The 26,636-nt window shown below is 53.1% G+C and overlaps 1 protein-coding gene across 2 annotated transcripts in view; it reads left to right on the top strand.

The window, feature by feature from the left end:
- The window catches only part of PLXNA1 (plexin A1), a 94,375-nt gene that overhangs the window by 47,076 nt on the left and 20,663 nt on the right, over positions 1–26,636 (top strand). For both annotated transcript variants that reach the window (XM_015874986.1, XM_015874987.1), the window contains exons 8-21: positions 2,085–2,199; positions 7,411–7,611; positions 14,022–14,118; positions 14,260–14,450; positions 16,954–17,105; positions 17,261–17,381; positions 17,608–17,744; positions 18,208–18,375; positions 19,178–19,271; positions 19,740–19,979; positions 20,098–20,241; positions 21,032–21,266; positions 22,755–22,897; positions 26,050–26,306. In XM_015874986.1, coding sequence (XP_015730472.1) covers positions 2,085–2,199; positions 7,411–7,611; positions 14,022–14,118; positions 14,260–14,450; positions 16,954–17,105; positions 17,261–17,381; positions 17,608–17,744; positions 18,208–18,375; positions 19,178–19,271; positions 19,740–19,979; positions 20,098–20,241; positions 21,032–21,266; positions 22,755–22,897; positions 26,050–26,306 — 2,295 coding nt within the window. The remainder of the gene's footprint in view (positions 1–2,084; positions 2,200–7,410; positions 7,612–14,021; positions 14,119–14,259; positions 14,451–16,953; positions 17,106–17,260; positions 17,382–17,607; positions 17,745–18,207; positions 18,376–19,177; positions 19,272–19,739; positions 19,980–20,097; positions 20,242–21,031; positions 21,267–22,754; positions 22,898–26,049; positions 26,307–26,636) is intronic.

Below are 26,636 nucleotides of genomic sequence, written 5' to 3' on the forward strand. Positions count from 1 at the left end.
CCCTCTGCTGTTCTTTCTGCGGAAGGATTTTTGCAAGCAGGCAGCAAGCCCGGGCTTGTCTTGGGATGGGGAATCTGCAGAGAGATCCGGAATTCCTGGAGAGGCTGCACAAGGGCGTCAGCACAGCCAAGGCCATGACCCACTTTCCTGCCCTCCTCTCTGCCTTCAGCTCTGCCTGGCCCCTGCGTGGGCTCAGGGGGGCACTGGGATTGAGCTGAGTCTTGGTGTCTGTGCTGCATCCCAGAGTCAGCATTCTGCCTTGCTTCGAGAAAGGGGGGGCTTCACATGCAGAAGAAACTCCCTCTAATTATCAGGAGTGATGAAAGCCTCTTAGGGAAGAAGTGATGAGGGAAAAGTGCCTGACCGTGGGAAGGAGAGAGACAGCACAGATGGCATGGTGCTGCCAAGCAACCTGCTCCTGTGCGGGAAACAGACAGCAGTGACAAATGGACGCACTGGGGATGCAACCCCCACCCCTCCATGCAGTGTGACCTTGGGCAGCTGTGGGCATGGAGCAGTGCCCGTCCCACAGCAGCACACCCCAGCCCCATCCCAGTTAGCTGCTCGCCCTATGGCCTCTGTTTAAAAGGGGTCTTGGGCTTCAGTTGCTGCTCAGCTCTTCTCCTGTTGGACTGCTGGGTTAGAGTTAGCAGAGAGCTGGGAGTCGTAGCAAGGTGAGCAGGGTGACGTAGAGTAGAACAGAATTGAAGAATGAATGGTTTGGGGTGGAAGGGATCTTAAAGACCATCCGGTTTCAACCCCAAGCAGTGGGCATGGACATCTCCCACTGGACCAGGATGGGCTGGAGCTGGGGTTTAGCCATGTGCCTGGCACCAGGTGCTTTGCAGAAGCTTTGGCTGATGGGTTGCGCTCTGGTGCAGGCTGTACATAGAGCAAAGATGCTGTGTGGTGAGATACATGTGGTGAACTTACTGATAGTGGCTCTTGATGTCCTTATGGTGAATGGAAAGCTGAGGCAGGGTGTGAGACATGGGCCTTAAAGGCAGAGCTGGGCATCAGGGGTGAGCTTGGAGGAGGAGGTCCTGCATGATGTGTCCTCACAGGATACTGTCGGTGCAGGAGCTGTGCCATTAACAATTGAGGGGTGCAGGGCATGGGGTGGGGTGTACAGAGGTCAAATGGCAAAGGAGAACCTTGGGTGGAACAAGCAGGTGTGATGTGCCCTTGTCCTGGCAGAACAGGGCTGGGCCAGGCTCTTTACCTGGGATCTATGGGGTTTCTCACACAGAACAGACCCTGTGGCTAGAAGACCCCTGCTGCCTGTACCTCCTCCTCTTCTGAATGGCCCCTTGGTGCCTGCTGTGCTTCCACCAGGGTTAACCCCTGTGTTCCCTGCCTTGCTGCCTCCACTCCTGCATTTCCCTGCCCACCGGCCATGGCGCATGAGGGCAGGAGAAATCCCTGCGCTTCATTTGTGCCCCCCATCCTGCACACCCCCATCCATCAAAGCAGCCAGAGCTGGGAGGCCAAGGCTGTGCTTTTAAGTCAAATCTCTGCAGCTGAAATAAAAAAATCGCATATATTTGCATAAGGAGCATCTCAATTAGCATATTTGTGGGTAAAGCTAAAAGGGCTGTTCATTTGGAAGTGAAAATGTGAGCGAAACATGGAAATGACTTCCAGCCCCCTTTGCAAGCAGCTTAATTAAATATTTCCTTAGTGTGTGTGCGTGGATTTAGGAAGCTATTGCTATACATGCAACGGGGTGTGAAACCCCCAGGCAGGGAGCCGTGGCCCTGCATGGTGTGCACAGTGTGCATTCAGGCACTGCCACAGCTGCCCTGCTGGGTGGTTGTGGGTGCCCCATCCCTGGAGGTGTTTGAGGCCAGGTTGGAGGCAGCCTGAGATGCTGCCTGGTTGGCAGCTCTGCCCGTGGCAGGGGGGTGGAACTACATAGTCTTTGAAGTCACTTCCAACCATAATTGATGGGGGGAGGGGAGAGAGGCTTATTGCTGCTGCTTAGCCCCCGGGCAGATACAGGACCAGCTGCCTTGGGGCACTGACCTAAAAGTGATGCCCTTTGCTGTACTTACCTAATGCTGCCTGCTCTGCTCTCTCTACAGGTGCCTCTCCTGTGTGAACAGTGCTTTCCGCTGCCACTGGTGCAAGTACCGCCACATCTGCACCCACAATGCCGCCGACTGCTCCTTCCTGGAGGGTCGTGTCAAGCTCTCCGAGGTAAGGCAATGTGAGCCAGCTCTGCTCTGCTCTCCCTGGCCTGAAGGGAAGGGTTTAGCAGATGAAAAGCCTTTGAAACCCTGTGCAAGCTGTGTCCGGAGTTCTGGGCTTGTCTGGGAATCAAGGAGGGAGTGTGGGGGAAGGGCTGTGTGAGCTGAGCAGTGCCGTGCAGGAGCTGTTTGGGAATCTGGGCTAAGTCAGGAGGCACTATAGGCTGAATCAAGACAGAAGCAAAGGCAGAGATGCTTAAGCATTTCCTTTGATGTTTCTGAAGGGAGCAAGCTTGAACTGTCACTGCAGAACAGCTTGTTTTCAGAGAGAGGAAGGCTTAAAGCCGTGAAACAAACCATTTCGTGGCACGTCACATGTTCTTCCTCTGTAATACTTTGCTAAGAAGCATGTTTTGTGGGGGCTTATCCTGTGTGGGATCCAAGCCACCAACCAGGGAAATACATCACTCAGGGCATCTGCAGGAGAGCTGTGCTTCTGCACCCTGCCCTGCATCACAGTTTGAGTTTTGAAGGGAGAGGTCTGGGGAAGAGAATCCTGTGCCTGGAAGGTAGCTGTGGTGATATGTCTCCTGTAATTTGTGCCTTGTGAGGTCTCCTTTTGCACTCAGGTTCTTGGGTCCCCTTTGATTCAGGGTTGTCGTCCTCTCTCTGTCCCCATGCCTCAGTGCTGGGCTTGGGGCATGCATGGAGTTAGATGGAGCTGTCTGGCTGTGGTGCCCTCAGCCCTATTATTCACTTCCCTCTTGCTTTACCTCTCTCCCTCCTGCCTTCCGGGCTGCTTCAGGCTCCTCACTGGTGCAGGTCAACCTCCCAGCAGGGAACGATCAATTTTTCTCCTTCTTTCTTCCTCCCTCTTCCATCACTTGAGCTCAGGCCTTCCAGCAGTGGTTGGGCCATTACTTAGCCAGAGCCCCTCCACAAGCAGCACAATGGCTTTGGTACTGGGGACAGGATGGATGGAGCAGCACCTTCACACATCTTTTTTCCAGCACTTGAAGGAAGCTTACAGGCAGAAGGGGGACCAACCTGTTACAGTCTGATAGTGACAGGATAAAGGGGAATGGCTATAAACTAAAAGAGAGGAGTTTTACATTAGATGTTAGAAAGAAATTCTGTACTCAGGGAGGTCAGGCACTGCCTAGAGCTGTGGGTGCTCCACTCCTGAACGCATTCGAGGCCAGGCTAGATGGGGCCACCAGCAGCCTCAGCTGGTGGGGGGCAGCCGGGTCACAGCAGAGGCGTTGGAATGAGATGATCTTAAGGGTCCCTTCCAATCTAAGCCATTCTTTTGCTATATGATTCTTCCCTGTTCCCTGTGGAAAGCCAGACCTCCTGGTTTTACTCCTTCTCTGTGAGGAGCTGCTGGATCTTCAGGTGATGTTTGTGAGCCTGCAAGCAGATGTGCTTGCGTTTCTACTTGGGGTCTCCAGGTTGTGCACCTCTGTGGTGTTCAGGACTGAAGGTTATGGATGGACAATCAGAGGTTGGTGGCAGACTGGAGGATGGGGCTGTGCTGGATCTCATCAGCATCATTACTGTGAGCATGGAGCTGAGCAAAACCTGCTTAGAGCCAAGTGCATCTGGAGAGCTGGAAAAGCCCAAGCATTGCTCTCGCGTGTGGGTAGGTGGGGTTGGCACTTGCTATTTCAGCACAGCAACAAGCGAATGGCGGAAATGAGATGCTGCTCATCACCCAAAAAGGGTGTTGTTGCATGGGATGTGCTGTGGCCCCACCAATGGTGCTTTTCATGCTTGTCCCCTTGGAATTCCCAGGATGAGAGAGCAGTGATGGCTTTCTGCTGGCCCTTCCATCACAAGTGACCAAACTCCACATTTTGGCACCTTCTCTCCTGTGATGATCTGCGCACAAGGAGGCTGCATCTTGCTTGTCGATGCTCAAGCGTGTTTCACACAGCATGCATCATGCAAAGGCCAGAACCAGCCCAGCTCAGCGACCCTCACAAAGGGGAATTATGTAATGTGAGAAGATAAGAAAAAGCTGTTATCTTTCAGCTTGTGCCCTGAAGAAATCTGGTGAGGGCTCAGCCTGTCCTTGAGTTCGCCTTCCCAGCCAGCTCTGTGCTTCTGCAAACAGGATGCTCAGCACTGGCAGTTCCCAGCAGCTCTGCTGTGTGTGGTGGCGGGCAGCTGCTGGGACTTTTCCCCTCTCCCTTCCAGGCAAACCCAAAAGCAATCAGTAATTTCCCCATCGTGTTGTCTTTGGGATGCGTGCACCTTTCCCAGGGGACAGCAGTTGTGCCTCTTCTGGACGTAGGCAGGCAGTGCCCCCGCAGACCTCATGGTCACCCTCGGGTCTGGAGCAACGCCTGCCTTGAGGTTTGGAAAGCCTGGCTCTGCTTGTTTGCACTTTGGTGTGGCCTCAACAGTTCCTGGCAGGGCACCCTCAGTCCGGCTGCAGCTGTGGGCTGTGTGTTGGTGCTGGGATCAGAAATCTGCCCTTTTCCCTGGGTAGGGGTGACCTGGTGCCAGACCATGGCAATGCTGGACAAATTAAGGGCAGCTGTTCAGCCTGATGCTCTCTGTGGGAGGATGTGTGACTCAGTTATTTTAGGTAAGATCTGGCCTGTCTGCAGTTCGTTTGGCAGGAGTATGGTAGGTACTGGTCAGAAGAGGCGTGGAAGTCTGCCCACACTAGGGCTTAACTCAGCATCTGCCACTTCCCACTGGCGCCCAAACTACAGCGATGTCATTCATTTCTTTCTGGGTGCTGTGCAGGAAAAGGCAAATAACAACACGGTGCATTGCCCTGGGATGTTACATTGAAAGCGTGGGGTGCCTGGGCTCTGTTGTGGGGCACGCAGGGAGGAGCTGGGTGTGGGTAGGAGTCGCTGTGCATATCGATGTGTCTGGGATTGGCAGCAGCAGGAGGGATGTCCCCGCCTGCCGGCTGTGGTGGCTTTAAGCCCTCAGCTCTGGAGCCTTTGATTACTTCGCATTCCTGGAGATCCTCATTCTGTGTGGCTTTCTCTGGGGGTGAAGCAGTGGGAAGGGAGGGAGGGTAATGCAGCAGTGGCTGCTCTCTGCTTGTCCCCACATGCAGAGCACGGTGGTGGCTGTGGGCGTGAGCAGCAATGGAAAAGGAATTCTCCTTTCCCAAAACGCTTTTCTCTGAGACATTCTCTGGTGTCTGCCAATGCACAGCTACCGTGTGGGGTGAAAGCCTTGCAGCAGGTGGGGACCAGGTGTGTTTGCTGAGTCTAAGTGCATTCTGCTTGTGCTTGTTCTTCATTCCCTTGACTCATGGAAATGGTTGAGACCAGGAGGACTTCTTGAGGGACTCCGAAAGCCTCCAAGGAAATGGTGCTTTGACTTGGCTGGGAAGAACCTTTGTGATGTTCTCATCCTGCTAGTAAAATAGCTTTAATTGGAAAAACTGAGTTACGTAGTGTTTGGGTGGGTGGGAGAGGACATCTTGCTTTGCTCCTCATCCCATAAGTTTGTACATCCTTTGATCAGTGTCTGTTTACTGCAGGAAAGCAAACCATGGGGACTGGACAAAGCTATTCCAAGGGCCTTAAGTGACGGGCAGAGTTCCGTCAGCTGTTTGCATGACTTGTAGGGGGGAAGTGAGCTGTCCAAGTGCCTCCACCCCTCCTGCCACCCCGGGGGCCAGGCAGCTCTGCCCCAGCACCCACCAGCACCAGGTGCTTCCTGTTTGGGAGCCAGCTGAAATTTTTGCTGGATGAGACAGTTCTGGCGGCAGATGCAGAGCATGTGATGTCATGGGGGGGGACTCAGATCCAGCTCAAACCACGAGTCAGCAAATCAGCCCCATGTTTGTGCATACATGGGGAGAGGGATGCCTGTGCCTGCTACACCTCTTGGGTTTGCCGGTCTCCTAGGATCTTGTAAGCATCCATGGTGAGCCCAGTTGGGTGGATAAAGTGCTTGCTGCCCTGGCTGAACTGAGAGCATCAGTGGTGATGGTAAAATGAAGTGGCAGCACTGAGAGCAACCATCACTGTGCTGAGGGTTCCCAGCCTGGCCCTACTTTCCTCTGTTTCTGCGTGTTTTGGGGGCAGATAGATTCTTCTCTTAACAACTGTGCTTTTGGGGAATACAGGCTTGAGAAGAGTGGGAAATTGGAGAAGCAAGATAAGTTGGAGTTTTCTGTTAATATTTGCTAAATGAAACAACTTTTAAAACCTCTCATCAGCATTTCAAAGTCAGGCTGATCGCAGCCTGTGGGATAAAGCCTGGGGCTGTATGGGGTCTGGCCCAGCACGGTGCTGGCGGCTGGGGCTGGAGCTGCCCTGCAGCAGGACTGCACCGCTCCCCTGGCAGCAGCAGTCTTTAGTTTTAGACAAGCTCATTTCAACACACGGAATTCCCCTTTGCTGTTATTTTGGGCCAACGCTTCCAGGAGTCGAGACCCCCGGCAGGTTCTGCAAAGCTGGCGTGGGATTGCATCAGGCTGTTATTACCCAAGTGGCATCCGTCGAGGATGCCGAGCTGTTTTGCTGCCTGAGCTCATTTATTTTTGCTCCCTCCCGTTCCCCTGTGCTCTGCGCACACAGCTCCCCTGGAGCAGCTGGGCGCCAGCGGCTATTAAAAGCTGCATGGGGATCCCCAGGGAGCTGGGGGGGATGCCAGGGGGAGCCTTCCTCCCAGCTTGGACTCATTGGTGCCCCTCTGGAGCTGCTGGCTTTAGGCACCCGGCCATCAGGCTATGTTGGGTGAAGCTGCTTTGAGCTGGCCACAGAAATAGCAAAATCCAGTGTGGCACCACAGAGTCATGTTGCAGAGGGACAAAAGGCGTAAAAGGCTTTTCTGTCTGTTTGCGGACAAAGGGGATTGGAGACCATGTGAAGCTGCAGGGTGCAGCCTGACAGGGCGCAGCCCAGTGGGCCTTAACTCTGAAGCCTATTGACCTCAATGACAGCAGAAGAGCACATCTTGTTGGAGTCGTTGTGCCCAGACATAGAGCTGATATGTTGCTGTCTCAGTCCCAGGTGCTATAGCTGCTCCCCTCCCTGTCTTCCACAGCCAGGATCAACCTGTAACATAGAAAACACTCGGTTCCCCTGCCCTGAGGTTCACTTCTGGTTTTCTCCATTCAGAGCTTTGCTCAGAGCATCCCTGAGATGATGATGTGTTGTTGGGTGTGCTCAGGGTGGCCAGGCCTGGTTTCCTTGCAGCGCTCTGCCCTGCTTCATCACTGCCCTTGCTCTCCTTGCAGGACTGCCCACAGATCCTGCCCTCCACCCAGATCTACATCCCAGTGGGTGTGGTGAAACCCATCACCCTGACAGCCAAGAACCTGCCACAGCCACAGTCCGGCCAGCGCAACTATGAGTGCATCTTCCACATCCCTGGCAGCACCACCCGTGTCACTGCTCTGCGCTTCAACAGCACCAGCATCCAGTGCCAGAACACCTCGGTGAGTGCTCTGTGGTGTGAGATCATGCAGCATTTCTCTGCCCAGTGCATGCTTCATTCACAGGCTGTTTGTTCTTGCCTGCTGTGTGGCCAGGTGTGCTTTCTCTAGTGCAGGTGATGGAGATTTTGAGACTTGGGTGGGAGGAGGGGGTGGTTCCCAGCCTGTGCTCTCTATTGCCCTGCATCCAGGTGCACAGGGAGGATGCTGTGTGGGGTTGTTCCGGATGGGATCAATACTCCTGCTGCCCCAGGAGACTCACCAGGGTTTGGGAGTACATCCAAGGAAACTCACTTTTGGAAGCTGAGGAAAGTTGCCTGGGCCAGGGCCAGCTGGCCTGGTTGTGTCAGAGCCACGCTTCCCTCCCCTCTGCCTCCCTGACCTCAGAATCCAGCCAACACCTTCTCCACGTCCCGCTTTATGTTTATTCCTCCCACTCGTTCTGTCCCTAAGCGAGATGAGGTTTTGCAGCTGTGTGAGTATACCCCTGCTGCGTGGCCATCCCACATGAGGAGCACCAAGTCCCTGAGCAGACAGACCCAGGATATTAATAGCTGTTCCCTCCAGGGGGATGGCACTGCTTAGCTACAGGACTGCCTTGCTGGGCTCAGCGTGGACCTTTCTTCATCTGCATGGAGCCAGCCCCTCCCTTATGCCTCTGATTTAATCCTTTTAAAATTTGTTTTCAATCATATGCACTGTGAAAGCTCATTTGCAACCTAACACCAGCACCAGTCCCTGCTCCCCCATGCTTCAGTGGCACGGTGACATTTAGAAGCTGTTGGAGTAGCCTCCATGGGATGCAGCATTTGGGCACAAGGAGCATCCTGAGCTCACTGCTGCTTACCCTATGCAGTAACACTGGGGCTGCTGTGCTGCCAGAGCTCCTGCTGTGTCTCACAATGTTTGATAGGAGCAGAAACGTTCACTGTCCTGAGCTGCAGGTGAAAATGTTATCAGTGGGTCTGTGCTGATGATGATCCTTTGCCACACAGAGCTTTCCCCAGACACTGTTTCAGCTATCGTCAGAGATCGGGTACAGCTCAGTGCTGGTGACTACAGGGCTCATGTGGCCTGCTCCCTGGGCTGGGTGTTTGACCCGAGAATTGCCCCAGATTAGAAGGAAATGGCTGGAAAACAAGCTAGCAGCATTGCAGGCTGCATGGGCATGAGATAGGCTTTGCAGCACTGGAGTGAGAGGCAGGAGGCTTTGTTTGCAGGCACAGGGCAGCTTCGCAGAAGGAGGAAAAATGTTCTGGCTTGAAAGAAACTGTCTTTCTTCCTTTCAGGGTCTGCTTGCCTGCTTTAACGTGTGAGGGCATTTAGCCAGGCTGCTTTATGTTGTGCGTGATTCAAATTCACACTTCTGTGAAGCTCGTCTCCTCCCTGTCTTTTTTGCAGTCCATCTGGCTCGCTGATGGCACGTCACTCTGCATGCAGTCACCCAGCGCTGACCCGGGGCTCTATTGCCACCAGACTGGGGGGCTCTGCGGGCTCATGTCCCTTGGATCCATTCCTTGGGTTGGATTTGGGTCTTTCCTGGTGCAGAGGGCACTGGGGATTGGAGAACTGGAGGGGCAGTGAAATCCTCCCAGCATGGAGCAGAGGAATTGATGCCCTCCATTCAGGAAGGCTTTCAGAGGACTTTGTTTCCTCGAGTTCAATGGGATCTAAACAAGAGGTTAATTACTTTGCTGAATTAGGGATGTTTTCCTGAATTGCAGATGAATGGGAAGGATAATAAGTCAAGTCCACTTAAAAGTCTTTGTCTTTTGTTTAGTTTTAGTGCTTGTCAAACTCCAGTGACTTTTTGGCACCTTGAAGAAAGGACATCTTTGTTAAATATTCAACAGTCCATTCATTAAGGTTTGAGTGCTGACTATAAACATCATGTGAGACACCCAATAGATCTGCAGCAGGCTCTAGGGAGAGCAGGCTCGGTGTTCCCCATACATCCCAGGTCAGAAAGTGAGCAGAGAAACCCCTTTTGTGCCTCCTCACTGCAGTCCTTTCTCCTCTTCAATAGGAAGGCAGCCCTGAGGGTTTTCTGCATGCATTGTAAAGAGGCAAAAAAAGAAAAATGTGGCTTAAGACAATAGATTCTTTGCCCGTTCAGTAGTTTTTTGTTAGTTGGGTGGTACATGGATGTGGCTTAGTGGGCAGTATTGGTGGTAGGCAGACAGTTGGACTGGATGGTCTTAGAAGTCTTGTCCAACTGTAATGATTCTGTGATTCTGGAGGCAGACTCTGAGGTTTACTTCCTTGCTGTGGAGGATGGGTAAATGGTCACCTGTGTCCCTTGCTTTGTGCTGCTGAATTTCACGTTCTGAGCAGCCCCTACCTCTGCTCATTCTTTCCCAACTAAATAGCCCAAGAGCTGCTTGTTCTCTTTAAATGAAAAAATAGGAAGAACCCTCATCTCCCTTCCACGAGCATATGAGTTTGTTGTCTCAGCACTTTAAATTAAGCCTCACGCCTCAATTATTTCCCTTTGCCTTTAACAAAAGCCCCACGTGGCCATGAGCAGCTGTGTCAACTCTGGGTCTCCCTTTTGGCTCCTTCCTCTCAATCCCCCTGGCACGTGTCACCCACGCGTCAGCTGCGGCCCCCGCTGTCACCCCTCTGTCACCCTGCTGTCACCCCCGTGTGCAGATGTAGGTCAGGACCTTCACCCCAGCGCTGCGTGGGCTGCAGGCAGTGACCTCTGCTCTCCCTGTCCCTGTGATGAAGTGCCATAACCCTGTGAAGCATCCTGCCCCCCACCACCAATGGGAGGAACGTGTTTGTGGTACATGGCACTGCTTGGCCCCCATGGGTGCCTTGGGGTGGATGTGAGTGAGACAGGTGAGACCCAGCAGGTTGATGCTTTCTTCTTGTTGTTAGATGTTGCTTTATTCCTACCGTCTCAGGTTCTTGCTGAATTCCAGGCAGGATGAATCCCAGTGTGCGATGGGGGGGAAGTGAAGGAGGTGATGGATATGAAAAGAACAAAAGGAGATCCAGAATCAGAGGGCAAACGTTGCCGTCAAGTTTTGCTGTTGTGTGGCTGACAGTATTTTACCAAGCCTGTGGTGTATTTATAGAGGAACATAAATCATGCACACATGCCCTGCTCGAGCACCGTGCACCTCCAGTGTGTGTATCTCTAATTAAGCAGCCATGGAGAGGGAAACGGGACTGGAGCCCACAACCCCAGAACCATTCACCAACAAAGCCGTGCGCTCTGTCCTAGTGCTGCCTGCATTTATCTTTCCTGCAGCAGTGTTTAAAGTGAAAAGGGAGTATCAGGAGAGTTTGATAGGATCCAATTAAATTCCAGCAGATAAAATAATGATGAATTGCAGTTGAGCCCTGGCGAGACACGATGTACATTACTGCCGTCCCCGTAGTGAGGGGAAGGAGTTGAGGTCATCAACTACAGAAAAATAGGACACAGCTGCAGCCGAGCGTCTCTTCCAGAAACACAGCCCAGGGGGATGGTGCTGGAGAGAGGGAGGGGAGGGTCCTGTTGGGCGGAGGGAGGGTTTGCTCAGGGTGGGCAGACGAGTGACCCCTGCAGTGCCTTCCTTGGAGATCCCTGCTGGCTCCTGTGTGGGCAGGGGGGCTTCCCAGGAGCAAATGTGGGAGCTGCAGGGGGAGAGAAGTGGGTTGGGGATGGGCATGGGAGGCAGAGCTGCTTAGGGTTGTTGGCTGTTTCTTGGGAGGGTGCCTGAGATACTCTACAGAAAGGCTTGGCGAAGAGTCCTCTGGCCTGAGTCACTTCCCTACAGCAGGAGACCTTACTGGGAAGAGCTGCATCCAGGCTTGTCTCGTGGGCTCCTGCAGAGTGGCAGCAGAGCACTGATCTGGGCAAGGTGAGGAGCCAAGGAGCTCCATCCCACCACTGTCTCACTCCATGACACGCATTCTCCTGTCCCTTCTGCAGGCACCATAGCACATGAACCTGCTTCTCCCTTTCAGCATCCACTGTTTGCTCTCCAGGCAGTGCCTGTTTATTGCTTGCAAAGCAAAGTAACTCAACTCGGTGCTGGCAGCATGTCTGTGGAGCAGAATGCATTGTGGCTGTGAGGCTGCCGTGTGCCACCAGCCCTGGCCTCCTGCAAACAGCTCATTGCGGATTGCTCCTGGCCACAGTCATTGCTTACCCAGGAAGTTAATAACTGTTAAGTGCTTAATGGATGTTTGGAAATGTGTTAGCTGGAGGTGAGGAGGAGCCTATGGGACAGTGCCTGCACAGAGCTTACTTTGTACAGCAAAGGGTACCCAGGATGCCAGGAGGGTGCTGGAGCTCTGGAGTGACCTTTTGCCAAGTGTGAATGCAAACATTCCACTGCATAAGAGGGTTAACGTGCTTATGGGTATGAAGAGGCACAGGGGAGTGAGAGCAGGAGGTTGGTTTTGGCCTTGCTATCAACACGTGGCCCCAGCCCTGGCTGCTCACCATTCTGTTGCTCCCTATCCCAAGACCAGGGGGGCTGCTTGTGCCCTTTGTGACTTTCTCAAGCTTCAGGGGTCCTTCTGAAGCAACCCCAACATGAGTCTGTAGGGAGTGAGTGCTGGGGAGTTGAGGTGGATGCCAGGCATGCTGCTCCAAGTGTGGCACACTCAGCGTGGTGGTGTCCTTACTGAGATGGATGGCATCTCTTGTGCATGTTCCTTTGCAAACCTGCCTCTGTCTCAGGGCTGGTGCACAAAGAGTTAACTCTCTCCCTCCCTCTCCTCCTATTCTTCTTCCTCCACCCTCCTACCCACCTCCCAGAAGAACTAATTTCCAAAAGCAGCCGGGGCAGAGAGATGCAAATAAGTGTTTTGGACAGCTGCAGGCTGGATGCCTTCCCGAGATGCCAGGGCCCCAAATGAGACATGTCAGAGTACAAATTGAAAATGCCAATTTCACTTACACTGCCACGTGGCTCGTCACAGCAAAACTCTGCTCCAGTGCCGCCGTGTCCCTCCCTGGCACGTGCTGCATTGTGCTGCAGGGACGGTCCCATTGCTGCTGTGGGTCTGGCTTCTGGCCTCAGTCTGGCCTGGGATGTATGGTTGGTTAAGAGTTTGTGTGAAGGATGAAGGAAGGTGGAGGGATGTGGGCTCACAACCCTGTTCTGGCTCCATTTTCCTAAGCTTGGAGATGGAGTGTTGCTGAGGTATTCTCTGGTTCCATGGCTGATTTGGAACCTGATGGGGCTGCCTTGCAGAGAGGTGATGGTGGACTTAGGAAAGGGATGAGATTGCAGTTGGGTGTTTCATGCCTTAAAACCACTGTGTACATCTTGTCAGTGGCAGCTGCACTACCCAAAAGTGCATTTTTGGACTCTTTCAGCCTGGCCCCTGGGTGTAGGACCATTAGCCAAAAGCAGTGGATCATAGAATTATTAAGGTTGGAAAAGACCTCTAAGATCATCTAGTCCAGCCATCCATCTACCAATATTGCCTACTCACTATGTCCCTGAGTACCACATCTCCATGTTCCTTGAACCTGCAGGGATGTGCAACCTGGAACAGGAGGTGGCTTCTTGGTTGTACGTTGTGGGGTCAGAGGGGTGGGTGTGTTACTGTAGCCACATCTGTGGGCACCATGTCATCATGGCTCCAGTCCTAGGGATGCTCCTGAGGCCCAGGAGGCCGCTTGCCAACAAGGGGAAGGCCAGGATTGCAGAGAATGGAGGTGGTGTGGCCGCGTCCAGCCTGCAGCTTGGGCAAGCTGCTGCCCGAGCATCCACAGCTCCTAACAAACTCCAGCAAGCCATGAATCATTCATTTAATCTCTCCTGACACGCCTGTCATTTTCTCCAGAGAGGAGCGGGGAATCTCTTGCCGAAGGAGGTCATTAGCTGTCAGGGACGGTTCCGACTGCCTTCCTGTCTCCGTATCGATTAAAGCTCTCCGCCTGCGTGCCGGGGCTGTGCGGGGAATATTGATGGGGCTGCCGGGGCTGCGACTCAGGTTTCGAAGCAAGGGAGTGTGGGGTTGGGTGGGAGGAGGCACCAAGCTGGGAGCTGAGCTCTGTGCAGCAGCAGGGATTCGGCTCCATCCCTATGCTAGTCTGGCAGTTCTGGTCCTGGAACGTGGGGAAGGGTGCAGCCCCCCTATTCTTGGTGTAGAGAAAGGGGTGTGTGTGTTTCAGATGTTATCTATTTCAGTCTCTTCAGCAGCAGCTTCAGACCTCTGGGTTAATGGATTTTTGTTCTATTTAGAAACCCTCTATGTTGTTTATTTTTATGCCAGTCTTGCCTTCTGTTTTGACTGTGCTGTGTCTTGTTTTTTTGCTGTCAGAACTGTCCCTTTGTGGCCAGGCCAGTCTCTCACAGGCACCATCCCTCTCTTCTTGGCTGGTAGAGGACAGCCCCATAGTAGTGCATTACACCTCCCCATGTGTATCCCTAATGGTCTCTTTCTGTCCCCTCCTGCAGTACTTCTATGAAGGAAATGACATCAGTGATCTTCCGGTCAACTTATCTGTGGTCTGGAATGGGAACTTTGTCATCGATAACCCCCAGAACATTCAGGGTAAGTGAGGGTTAGGGCTGGGGTGGGAAATCAGCCCTGTGCACCCCCAGCCTCCCCATCTCCTTTGTAGTGGAGATGGAGCCCAGTGACATCTCAGGATTATGGGGCTGCACTGACCCCGCTTTCCACCTGCTGTTGCAGCCCACCTGTACAAGTGCTCAGCCCTGCGGGAGAGCTGTGGGCTGTGCCTGAAGGCTGACCCACGCTTCGAGTGTGGCTGGTGTGTGTCGGAGAAGCGCTGCACGCTGCGGCAGCACTGCCTGGCCTACGAGAGCAGCTGGATGCACGCCAGCAGTGGTAACAGCCGCTGCACCGACCCCAAGATCACCAAGGTAGGGGGTGTGCGGGACTGGGATGTGGGGGTGCATCAAATATACTCTGTGCTTTGGGCTGAGCGTTTCTTGTCACTGTTTTGCTTTCCAAGGCTAAAATCCTCCCTCTGCAACCCTCGTGCTTTTGGCTTTTTGTTCTCTGTCTGAGGTTCCCGCTGTTCATCTGAGCATCCTGGGAAAGCCGTGAATCCGGGCTGCTCCTCCCCTTGTCACTGGGGCTGGTAGTTCATCATCCCCATCTCTGACAGCTTTTATGACCTTCCTTTCACAAGATTGCCCACATTAATGTTAACATGTCTGTTGGCCAGGCTCGAGGTGCTTTAGGAGGGATTGATGCGTAATTCCATGCAATCCGTTCTGTTTACCCACGGCTCGCAGGGCAGACAGGCATTGCCAGTGTTAATTACTGGAGTCTTAGCATTGTATCTGATCTGTTTGGGTTTCTACGTGTTATCTGATGAAAGCTGGAAACCAGAGCCCTGCCTTTCCCACTGCCCCCATGCCCCATGTGCATCCTTTCCCTGCAGGGGCAGGGTTGAGCCCTAGGGCCTGCAGTGAGCACGGGCCAGCCTGGTGCTAACAGCAATTAGACTGGGTGCTCTTCGTTGCTGCTAATGGCAAAGGTGGTGGTGGTATCCTTGTGACATCTCTTGCCTCAGGATGGCACTGAGCACCCATGAAGGTAACCGGGGCCACAAATCACCAGCATCCATGTGCACACTGCAGCGGATGGTGTCTGGCTCACAGCAGGCTCTCCATCGTTATGCAGTTTGGCACTAAATGCAGATGCAGCATAAGCGGATCTGTTAGCAGGTGGGCTTGACCTTGGTGCTGCTCTGTGCCCTGGGGCTGATGTGAGCAGGCGGTTGCTGCAGATTGTCAAAATGGTGCTCCTCCAGCAGCTGCTGCTGCTTTCCACAGCCCCTGTCCTGCCTTCGGGCTTGTGAGCATAAGGCATGGCTTGGGAGGAAAAGAGGAGCCCCCTTGCAGAAGGATGTGGAGCCGCTTCCCAGCCCAGCAGACTGGGGAGCAGGTGTGTTCATGGGTGGTGAAGCTGGGCTGGGAGGTGACCCCAATTCTTCACCATTGCTTAGTGGTGGAGACGAGCAGCTCTGCAAACTTGCATGGGCTCTGCTGGGTGTTTGCTGTGACCCTCAGAGTGGTGTCCCTTCCCCTGATTGTCCCCTTCTCATGCTGTAGTCGCCTGTGACCATTGAAGCCATTTACCTGTTGGGTTAAAAGGACCCTGTGAAACACATTAGCAGAAGAGCGGTGTTTACTGGGGCTGGGACACTGGAGTGGTAGGTTGGGGGCATTGCTCTGCCCTCCTTGCCAGCCTCTGCTCCCATGCGGCTTGTTTAGCTGTGACCTTCCTGTGCTGCATCGTGAACAGAGTCACCTCTTTCCTGGGCTTGTTTCTCCCTGAACACATGGCCCTTGTCAGGTTTGCAGGGAGGAGGAAGAATCTAACATGCTGGAGCAGCTTTTAACACTCATCTAAAAATACCAAACAAACAGCTGCTTATTGCCAGCCCCCCCAGCAGAGCTCAGTGCGTGGGGAAGAGCAGTCAGATCACTTCCTGCAGCTCTGTAGTGATCCCTGATCCTGGGACTGTGCTGACTTCAGGCACATAGCAGTGCCCAGAGCCCAAAAGGGTTTTGCCACTGTTTAAAGCAAGAACTGTGCCTGCCTTGGGCTTGCTGTGAGCTCTGGGGTGCTGGTGAAGCTCTGCCATTGCCCTTGGATACATCCCCTGTCCCAGTGCAGGCATGCAGCCCTGCCATTTGTTCTGCTTAGTGCTGCAGGTGTGCACTGCTGTCAGATTGCCCCTCATCGCCTCGTTGGAGGCAGGCGGTGGACCCACATCTCTTTGTTCATTTGTCATCCCAACACCTTCTGTCAGGCCACACCTGTCCGCTTTATTGGGAATCATGCTGGTAAATGAGGCACGGCGCGAGGTGGAGGATCTCCAGCAGCCAGCCAGCTTGGCAGGGGTTTGGATGGCAGAGAGATGAGTAGGACCCATATTTCTCCTGTTCCCCTCTGTCTGCTGTGTTGGTGGTAAGAACTTGGTGGGGGTAGTTCCTCATGTGAGAACAGATTGGGTGTGGGGACCTCATCCCTTGGTATGTGAGTCCTTCCTAAAGGCAGACTCATACATTTCTGTTGTTGGCTGGGTCTGCCTTGTCTACCTCCTTTCTGTGTACTCCTCTCCTGTGTATCACCCGCCTCCATCTGCAGCAGGGTGTCCATGATGCAGCTCACTGCTCCCATACATCTGGCACCTCCAGACTCATTCTTCAGGGGCCATGTGGACAATGCAGGCGTTTGGAGAAGCCTGTCCTGCTCCATGCTCTGTGCACATACTCTGGCATTTGTCACAGCTGATCTGCTCCTCGGCAGGGAGCAGTGCTGGTCCTGGTGATACTCAGGCTGCAGCCAGCAGAGCGAGGCATCCCCTGCAGCCTGGTCCCTTGGCTGATGTGCTGTGCTGTTCTTTAGCTGTCACCTGAGACCGGCCCCAGGCAAGGAGGGACACGTCTGACCATCACCGGGGAGAACCTGGGCCTCAAGTTTGAAGATGTGCGCTGGGGTGTTCGAGTGGGCAAAGTGATGTGCATCCCTATTGAGAGCGAGTACATCAGCGCTGAGCAGTGAGTGTGGGCGAGAAGGGATTGCCTTGGTACACAGGGGTGGGGGGGTCAGGGCTCAAACACTGCATGTGCCTGCAGAAGATCTGTGGGAGCAAAGTCCAGGCTGGCAATGGTTGCAGTGGTGAGGGCTGGAGCTTCTTCCCTCTGTCTTTTAGGATCGTGTGTGAAATCGGAGATGCCAGCCCGAGCAAGGTCCACGATGCACGGGTTGAAGTGTGCATCCGGGACTGCTCCCCCAACTACCGAGCCACATCACCCAAGAGCTTCACCTTTGTGGTAAGCCTCAGTGTCACCCCATGCACCAGGAACAAGGCTGATGACACATGTGGGTGGGAGGCCATGGGAGGAAGGTGACTGTGGGTATCTTGCTGCCATGGGCAGCCCCCAGTGCCATACCCTGTCTCTCCCCCACCCTCCCCATCTCCCATCATCCACTCATGGATGCTTGGGACCCAGGTCCCATCCTGACCCATCTCATGCTGAGGCTCTTCTCCTTTGACAGACACCCACTTTCTCCCGTGTGACCCCCACCCGCGGCCCTCTCTCTGGCGGCACCTGGATTGCCATTGAAGGAAGCCACCTAAACGCTGGCAGCAATGTCACCGTCACCATCGGGGGACGTCCCTGTGCCTTTTCAGGGTGAGCGCATGTGGCACATGGGTGGGGGACAGGAGGTGGGGGCACCTCCAGAGGCAGTGGAACCCCCAAATAGAGCAGACCCTGTTGAGCTCGTGGAGGAGAGTTCCCCCTGAAACCTCCTTGTGTCAGAGGCTCCAGGAAGAGCCCAAAGCACAGGGATTTTTCTCTAAAAGCACAGAGCCCTGAGGCATGAAGTGGATAATTTTTAGATTAGGGATGATAATGGAGCGGCTCTTTAAATATTTTCCTGCGGTAATTACTGGTTATCAGCTCTAATCGCTGCTGTTTGCAGCAGCCACGCAATGGGAACGCTCAGGAGCAGCTCAGCCTTTCCCAGCTGCCTTTTGTTTCATTTCTTGAGTTTCTTTTTCTCTCCCTTTTCCCACTCAGCAGTTTCACAAGGGGGTAGGGGTGCCATTACCTCCCTCCTCTCTGGTCCCTGACTGTCTCATTTCTGCTCCAGGAGAAGTGCCCGTGAGATTCGCTGCAAGACACCCCCTGGCCACGCTCCTGGTGGGTCACCCATCCTCATCAACATCAACAGGGCAGAGCTGAGCAACCCAGAGGTGAAGTACAACTACACAGAGGACCCAACCATCCAAAAGATTGATCCCGAGTGGAGCATCAACAGGTGGGTGCAGGGCTGCCCACAGGGATGCAGTGGGGTGCAGTAGGTCTCTGCTAGGCACGGATCCCCCATCCCGATCTGTGTTCCTCAGCACTGCTGCAATATCCCCTGGGCCGTGCTCCAGAGAGGAGCGTGAGGAATGGCTTGGCACTGGGTCCCTGCTAACTCCTGGCCTGCAGTACTCAGCCTGGCAGGGGGCAAGAGCGAAGAGAGCTTTGGATCTGCTTAATTTCAGCTTGACATTTGGCGGCAGCGAATAAAATTAAAATATTTCCCATCGGGGGATTTTTGAAATGTTTGCATATTTTTTCTAAAAGGTTTGAATTGGCTGGAGAGGAGGCGAAGGAATCCATTAAGTGCTTGTGCTAAGGGAAACTTTCCCCGGGGTGCCGATGAGGAGTGAGCTCTCCAGGGGCATGGCCGAGCTCTCTGGGGCTTTTAACACTAAATGGCAGAGAAAACCCCACAGGGACCAGCCTGTGCCCATCACCTCCCTCTGCCATGGAGGAAGGGGGTGGCAGAGAGGACCTCCCATTGGTGATGCTTTCCCATCACTCATGCCTTTATTTGGAGTTGCATTCAGACTCCAAGCCCTGCACTCCATGCAGATGCAGGGTGGGATTTTAGGGCTATTAGGCATCTGAGATGATTTGGTACTGGTCCTACTGTTTACGGTAACATGGCTGGAGAATGGGTCCCTGGGGCACCCAGGCTGGGGCAGGTGAGCTTCTGCCTGCTGGCTGCCCAGAAATGGGGTCCTTAGGTCACAGCTGCTTTTCCCAACATGTCATTCATCTGTCTCTAGTGGTGGGACACTGCTGACTGTGACTGGCACCAACCTGGCCACCATCAAAGAGCCCAAGATCCGAGCCAAGTACTGCAGCTCTGAAAGGGAGAACGTAAGTGATGCTGACTGATGGGGAGGGCTGAGAGATCAGGACCAGAGCACAAGGAAGAAGGATGTAAACTCTTTGCAACATACAGCAGAAAGCTCATTGCTCCCTGGGATCCAAATGTGGTCCCATGGAGGGTGGTAGTATCCAGGGGCTGCACCCAGAAGAGGGGCACCAGGGAAATGATATCCCTGCCTGGCGCTGCTAGGGTGGGATCCAAGCATGCAAAATTGACAGGAGATGTGTGGGATATCTGCAGGGCAGAAAGACCGTATCCCCAGCAAGCTGTCCCACCTACCACCATCACTCATCTGTAAAATGCAGCTACCAGGGTGTCACATAGCATCTGTTGATATTATGGCACAGATTCTAAGTCTAAATCCGGTGTCCAGAGCTTGCAGGAGATCCCTATGGGGTCAGACCCTGCCCTCACTGCTGGGAGCCAGGTCTGACCCCAGCCTGTGCCCCCCACAGAACTGCACTGTGTACAATGATACCACCATGGTGTGCTATGCTCCCTCCATTGACAACCCTGAGCGGAGCCCTCCTGAGGTTGGTGACCGGCCGGATGAGATCGGGTTCATCATGGATAACGTCCAGGCCTTGCTGATCATCAACACCACCAACTTTGTATACTACCCAGACCCCGTCTTTGAGCCACTCAGCCCCACGGGGATGCTGGAGCTGAAGCCCAGCTCACCCCTCATCCTCAAGGTAAGGCCACGTGCACCGAGAGCATTGTTCTTCTGTGGCAAATTTGCTCTGTGATGAGGCTTTGGAGCATTCTTTGTTGTGTTGGAGTTGACTGCTTTGTTCTTTGTTCCCCCAAAAGGGCAGGAACCTGCTCCCTCCGGCTGCAGGGAACTCCCGCCTGAACTACACAGTGCTGATTGGGGACACTCCCTGCACTCTGACCGTGTCTGAGACCCAGCTGCTCTGTGAGTCCCCTAACCTCACCGGCCAGCACAAAGTCACGGTAAGCACCAAGCACCTTGTGCAGGCGGCAGGGAGGAGGAAACATGGGGCTTCGTATCAGAGATGTAGGAAGGAAAGTAGCTGGTGTTAGGGGAACTGGGAACATTTGTGTCTGATGGTCCCTGGTTGGGTGTCACAGAGGTATATAATCTTCATGCCGGCACTGACCCTATTGTGTGTGCTCATCCTCAGACAAGGGTGGATAACACACTTGTAGGAACACTCCTTGGGAGCCTTTTCCCTACTTCCCATGCATCACTCTCTGTAACTCTGTGCTTGGTGTAGGACCAAATGTTTTCTCCTTTTCCTGGCACGTTCAGCCAGGTGTTCCTGCACCCTGCCAAGAGTTACTGGGTGCCAGGGCACAGCTGGAGCCAAGCATAGGTGGGTTTCCACCACATCCATGATCCTCACTAGCACTGTAAGCCACACTCTGTGTGCATCAGCTTGTTGCACAGCAGTGCTCACGCTCCCGGTCTACACGGCCTTGCCTGCTTGAGAGGGACCTGACACACTCCCCCCAGGCTCCCCATCTATCAGGGAACTCACTTCACATCCCATCTGTTATTGTAATGCTGTCTGAATGAGACATCAAACTCCCTGCCTGCTCCGTGTGTGCATTGGCAGCGTGTCCTGCATCCCATTACCACACTCCATGCCATTCTGGACAAACTGCTAGGACACTGGGGGATGCTCTGTGTTTGCCCACATCCCATTGTTCCCAGCCTGGTGGGAAGGCATGGTGCCCCCTTATTGCTTGACCTTTTGCTGCTTCTTTCCCTGTGGTGCAGATTAAGGCTGGAGGGTTCGAGTTCTCCCCGGGCACACTGCAGATCTACTCGGACAGCCTGCTCACCCTGCCTGCCATCATTGGGATTGGTGGTGGCGGCGGCTTGCTGCTGCTCATCATCATAATTGTCCTCATTGCCTACAAACGCAAGTCCCGCGATGCTGACCGCACCCTGAAACGCCTCCAGCTGCAGATGGACAACCTGGAGTCCCGGGTGGCCTTGGAGTGCAAAGAGGGTGAGTGGTCCTGTCCCTCAGCTTTGCATTGGCTGTGGGTTTTGTATGAGGCACCATGAGGCACTTCTGCCCTTTACTAACCTCAGCATGTGGGGTCAGGATTCAGCCCCGTGCCTCCCACCTCCATCCTCTTCTTCCTCCCTGTGGCACTCCATGGACTCTCATCTGGACTCTCACTTCCCCTGTAGGAAAGTGGTGTCTCTGTGCCACCCCCATGCTCTGAGTGCTCTCACCCTTTCCCCATTGCCTTTGAAAGAGGCGACGGAACTGAACAAAGCTGCTGTGTCAGAGAAAGGAAACCCATTTTGGGTGGGATGTGGGGACTTTTCCAGTTAAGGAATTCCCCTCCGTTTCTCCAAACGTGAGCAAAGGGAGCAAAGAGGATAGCGAGGGCTGCCTGTGAGCAGGCAATTGGTCTCATTATGTGATAGACGGGTGCTGTGAAATTGGACAGAATTCCTTGTATGATCCTGCTGATAAAACCTAATTGCCCATTATCCCCCTGAGCTGGCTCCCAAGGCCCTGACCCTGCCAACCACCTCCACAACCAGCCCCGAGCCTGCGGATGGAGCAGGCACCTACAACGAGATAATAAAAAGGGGAACGCAAGAAAAACCCTTTGCTTCCCCAAATCCCCATCCCTAAACAGGCGTGTGGATGGCAGTGGTGACAGGGAGAGGGGAGGGAGCTGGTGTCTTGTCTTCCACAGCTGGCAGATAAAAGGATCTGCTTTTAATTAAAAGGCACAATCTCTTCCCTGCCTTTTCTCTTTTCTAGTCCCACTAGTTACAGATAAGATAGCATGCCTTTCAAGCTGACGGTTTGTTTTTTCTCATCAGGATGACGAGCCTGCAGTCCTCTGCTATGCTTTCAGCTCCCTTTAAAGTGCCGTTAATTTGATTTTTCTGAGGGTTTTCTTTCCCTCATTCCCCCCAACCCCTTTCCCATCTCTAGGACTCCTCTCCCGACAGCTTTTCCCTGTAGGTGCAATTAAAGGTTCAGGACCTCCCTGCATTGCTTTCCCTTGGGAACTGGGAGGTGCTGGGGTGGGTGTGTTCAGCTCTTCAGTAGTATTTAGGTCAAAACAAAATGAGGACATTCTTGTGGTTTCTGTTAACGTTTCCCCCAGAAGCTCTGGCTTTGTGCAAACCTTTTCTTTCCCATCTGCCCCCGGGATCCCATTGAGCCTGTGAGTGCTGGGTGAGGGGAACTGAAGCCCCTGGGACCCACTGGTCCCGTTCCCAGCTCTACCACTTGATTTATTCTGAGGGGATCATCCCCTCTGTCTGCGGCTCCCTTTCTGTTTCTCCGTGTGTTCTTACACACACTTACTTAGGAGCAGTGATAATGTGCAAGCCAGAGTGCAGGATGTGGATCCAACTCTGAGCATTGCCTTGAGACCCATCTGTTGGGTGCCAGGGAATGTTTTGGGTGGCAGTGCAGTGTGCAGGGGGCCGTGTTACTGATTTCTGATGTTTTTTCATCCAGCCTTTGCTGAGCTGCAGACGGACATTAACGAACTCACTAACGACCTGGATGGGGCCGGCATCCCTTTCCTGGATTATCGCACTTACGCCATGCGAGTTCTGTTCCCTGGAATAGAAGACCACCCGGTGCTGAAGGAGATGGAGGTGTGGTACTGGGTGTCTGTCTGTCTGTCTCTGCAGGGTTTCATGCTGGGGATACACCTCTGAGCTGGAAAGGGAAAGGCATGTGATGTGGCGATGCTCATCCTCTTCCTTGCAGCTTCTGAGCTATGAGCAGGGAGTTTGGGGGTTCCAGAACAGGCTGCCTTGAGCATGGGGCTGCAGGGGTACTGTGAACCTCAGGCGGCAAGGGATGTAGGCTGGCGAGGGTGGGCAGAACTATGCTGTTTTCATGGCTGGACTATGCCAAAAGCTAGGAGTAAGCCCACCCCTACTGCAATAGAATGGATAAACAGCAAATAGCAGAGAGGGCAAAGTGTTTTGGGGCTGTTTGGGGTAGGAGTAATAAAGGATTGCTGCTGCTTCTGTGCTTGCAGTGTTGGTTGTTGCACTACAGGAGGGATAGAAGAAACTTCAGGCATGTGAGCACAGGCTGAGTGGTTGCTGCTCTCTCTGACATTAATATCAATGTTTATATTAATATCATTGCTGCTGTCATTTTCTACAGCACTTGCTTTATTCAGTTGGATTTGTTTGATGCCTGCATGGTCACTCTTGCTAGCAGACTTGTCCAACATGTACTGTGTCTGTGGCTCTGTTTCCCAGTACAGAGCCCAAGCTGGGCATCCTGCTCCTCAGAACAGCACCCTTTTCTCTCTCAGCCTTCCCACACCTACACACCATTTGAGGCATGCAGTGTGGGGCTGCTGGGGCTGCTCTTGGTTGGAGAAATGAGGTTGTGTGAACCTTGGTTTCCCCTTGCTTCTGACCCAGTGTGGTAATTGATGTTGGTATGGGATTCGCTTGGTATTTAGGAGAAGCACTCAGCTCTGGTGCAGGATGCATGGTTGCTAGTTACACCCTGAACCCTTACCAACTGCAAGCACATGTGTTGGTGCTGTCAGGCATTACAGCCTCGGCTAGGGGAGCTGGCCCTGTGCCTGCTCCTAATCCCAGCTCTGGAGGCAGCGGGGTCCCTGTTTCCGTGGATTTCCCCATGCAGCTCAGGTTTCCCAGATGCTTGGAGCTGTTACTGGCCATGGGGCCTGGGAGCAGCCTTCCCCTGGGCACAGCCCTTCCTGTCCCTGCAGAAGCCTGGCTCAGCTCAGCTCTGCTCCTGCTCCTAAGGGTATTCCTTAAGATTTTTCCTTGAGGCAGTGATGCAGAGCTGCTGGAACAGGTATGTGGATGGGGCACCTTGGAATGGATGAGAGCAGAAAGCTCTCGTGGCAACATCTGTTGGATGCTGCAGTCCCCTCCAAAGGGGAGAGGGGTGGAAATGATAGCAAACTGGAGCTCTGGAGAGGAAATTGCAGAGGAGTAATTGTGAATTATCCAGGGGGACTGAGCAGGAGTTCATCCACTCCCAGCTCCTAATTCAAAACATCCCACCAGAAAGAGCATGCAGGCTCAACCTTGCCTGGGGCACAAAGGGTTAAAATTGCAAGGAAGGGAAAGAAGAAAAAAAAAATCACCAAAAAAACCCCAAAGAGATTAAATAAAGCAACTACAGTTGTGCAAGCCTCATATAATTGAATCAGGTTTGCTTTTATTTGTCTCTTTGCTCATGGTGTAACATTAGTTACTGCGGATGACGGGAGGGAAGTGGCGCTCGCTTGCACACCCGCTAATCCACAGCCAAGCATTACACTGTCATTACCAGCTCCTTTTCTCTTTACGTTTGTTGGGGGGAGGTTTGTTGCTTTGTGTGAGTTTAAGCCTGATTAAATATTTAATTCAGTATTGTTCATTTATTTCTGCTAATGATCCGCGAGTTAAACACAGCAGTGCAGGCAGGTGGCAGGGCGGCGCGTGTAGGGCTGTGTGCAGTGGGCACTGCCATCCTCTGGTGCCTTTCCCAAACCCAATATGATGGCTGCTGTTGGGCAGGACCCAACCCCAACTGGCTGAACTGAACGCCAGTTGAATGCATCCATGGAGGTGTTCCAGAACCATGGAGATATGACACTGGGCGAAGTGGTCTGTGGGCATGGTGGGTTTGGATTGATGTTTTAACTTGGTGATATTAGTGGTCTTCTCCTACCTTAGTGATGCTGTAAGTTGACGTGATGGTAACAGTTTGATGGTTGGATTTAGATGATCTTGGATGTCTTTTCTAGTCTTAATGATTCCACGAGGAAGGATTACTGTAAACAGGGACAGGGAGGTTTGTCACTTCCCCAACATCATGCTGGGATGTCCTGGGGCAGGTTTTCCCTCTCTCCTTCATGGTGAGGAGACACATGGGGCTCGTGTGACACACATGTCAAGAAAATGGGATTATTTTTTTCCTGTGGGAAGCATCAGCAGTTTTGGAGGGGGAAGGCACAAACACGAGCTTCACTGAACCAAAAAGCGACGATCCAAAGTTTTGATTGAAGTGAAATGATTTGATGTGTCAAAACCCTCTCCTTCATTCTGAGTTGATGTTTTGAAATGAAGAGTCTTGTTTTGTCTCCAAATATCGACGCAAAATGAAATTTCTCACTTATTCTCCCAATCAGGAAGACAAGGAGAAAAAAAAAATCATTAAAATTGATGTTGCACCAGATAAAGGCTTTTATTCAGAGGAAACCATCTTTTCTAATAGGAGGATGTTGTGTGTAAAAATGCTCCTTTCTGGTAAGAAATATGGTCGGTGCTGAGCAGAGCAGCGCTAATGAAGGCGATGGGGAGATGAAAAGAACCCAGCCCATTCCCAGCTGGACATGGCTGAGATACAGCTTCAAAAGCAAAAGGGAATATTTCAGATGGTGTCAGGAGAGGGGCAGACCCAGGTTTCCACTATTTACTCCTGTCTGAAATCTATCCTCCAAAACCCAGCAGCTTTACTGATTGCAGAGCTCGGTATTGAGGCTTTATTTGCTTTCTGGGTATTGAAAAGGGGCAGGCACTCCTTCAGTGTGATACCCACACCATGCGTTGGGTGGGAATTGAGCTTCTCGGTAGCTGAAATTTTGATACACAAGAACAAAGAGAATATATATGAAGGATGTACATGTATGTCTTTGCATACATGTTTGAAGTTGATGCATGCACTGGTGCCCCAAGACTGTGTAAACTTGATGCGCAGCCCCCCTGAATTCTCATTGCCCTCCTGCTCGCGCCCATCTCCCAGCTTTGCTCTATCCCTGCAGGTCCAGGCAAATGTGGAGAAGTCCCTGACCCTCTTTGCGCAGCTCATCAACAACAAGGTCTTCCTGCTGACCTTCATCCGCACTCTGGAGGCTCAGCGCAGCTTCTCCATGCGCGACCGTGGCAATGTGGCCTCACTCATCATGACAGCACTGCAGGGTGAGATGGAGTATGCCACGGGTGTTCTGAAGCAGCTCCTCTCTGACCTCATCGAGAAGAACCTGGAGAGTAAGAACCATCCTAAGCTGCTCCTGCGGAGGTGAGTGGCCATTTAAAGGGATGGTGCTGTGCGGTGGTGCCCCTGTGTGCCAGCAGCCAACAAGAACCCTTCTTTCCTCACCACCTCTTTAGGGGCGTTGCCCACCTTGGCAAGCTTGGCAGGGTTTTCCAAGCAGATTTCTGCAAGCCAGGAGTCTCACCCAGGGCTGGGGTAGAGTGTGAGCAGGAGGCAGCATGCCAAGCCCCGCCGTGAGTCTGCCTGGGCCATCAATATTTAATGATAGCTCTGAGCTCTCCTTCATCACGGGCTGATGAATATTGAAAGATACACCAAGTGCTGAACAAAAACAATTAATAAGCTCCACCAGCC

The sequence above is a fragment of the Coturnix japonica genome, chromosome 12 (assembly GCF_001577835.2).
Source record: "Coturnix japonica isolate 7356 chromosome 12, Coturnix japonica 2.1, whole genome shotgun sequence".
Classification (NCBI taxonomy): Eukaryota; Metazoa; Chordata; class Aves; order Galliformes; family Phasianidae; genus Coturnix; species Coturnix japonica.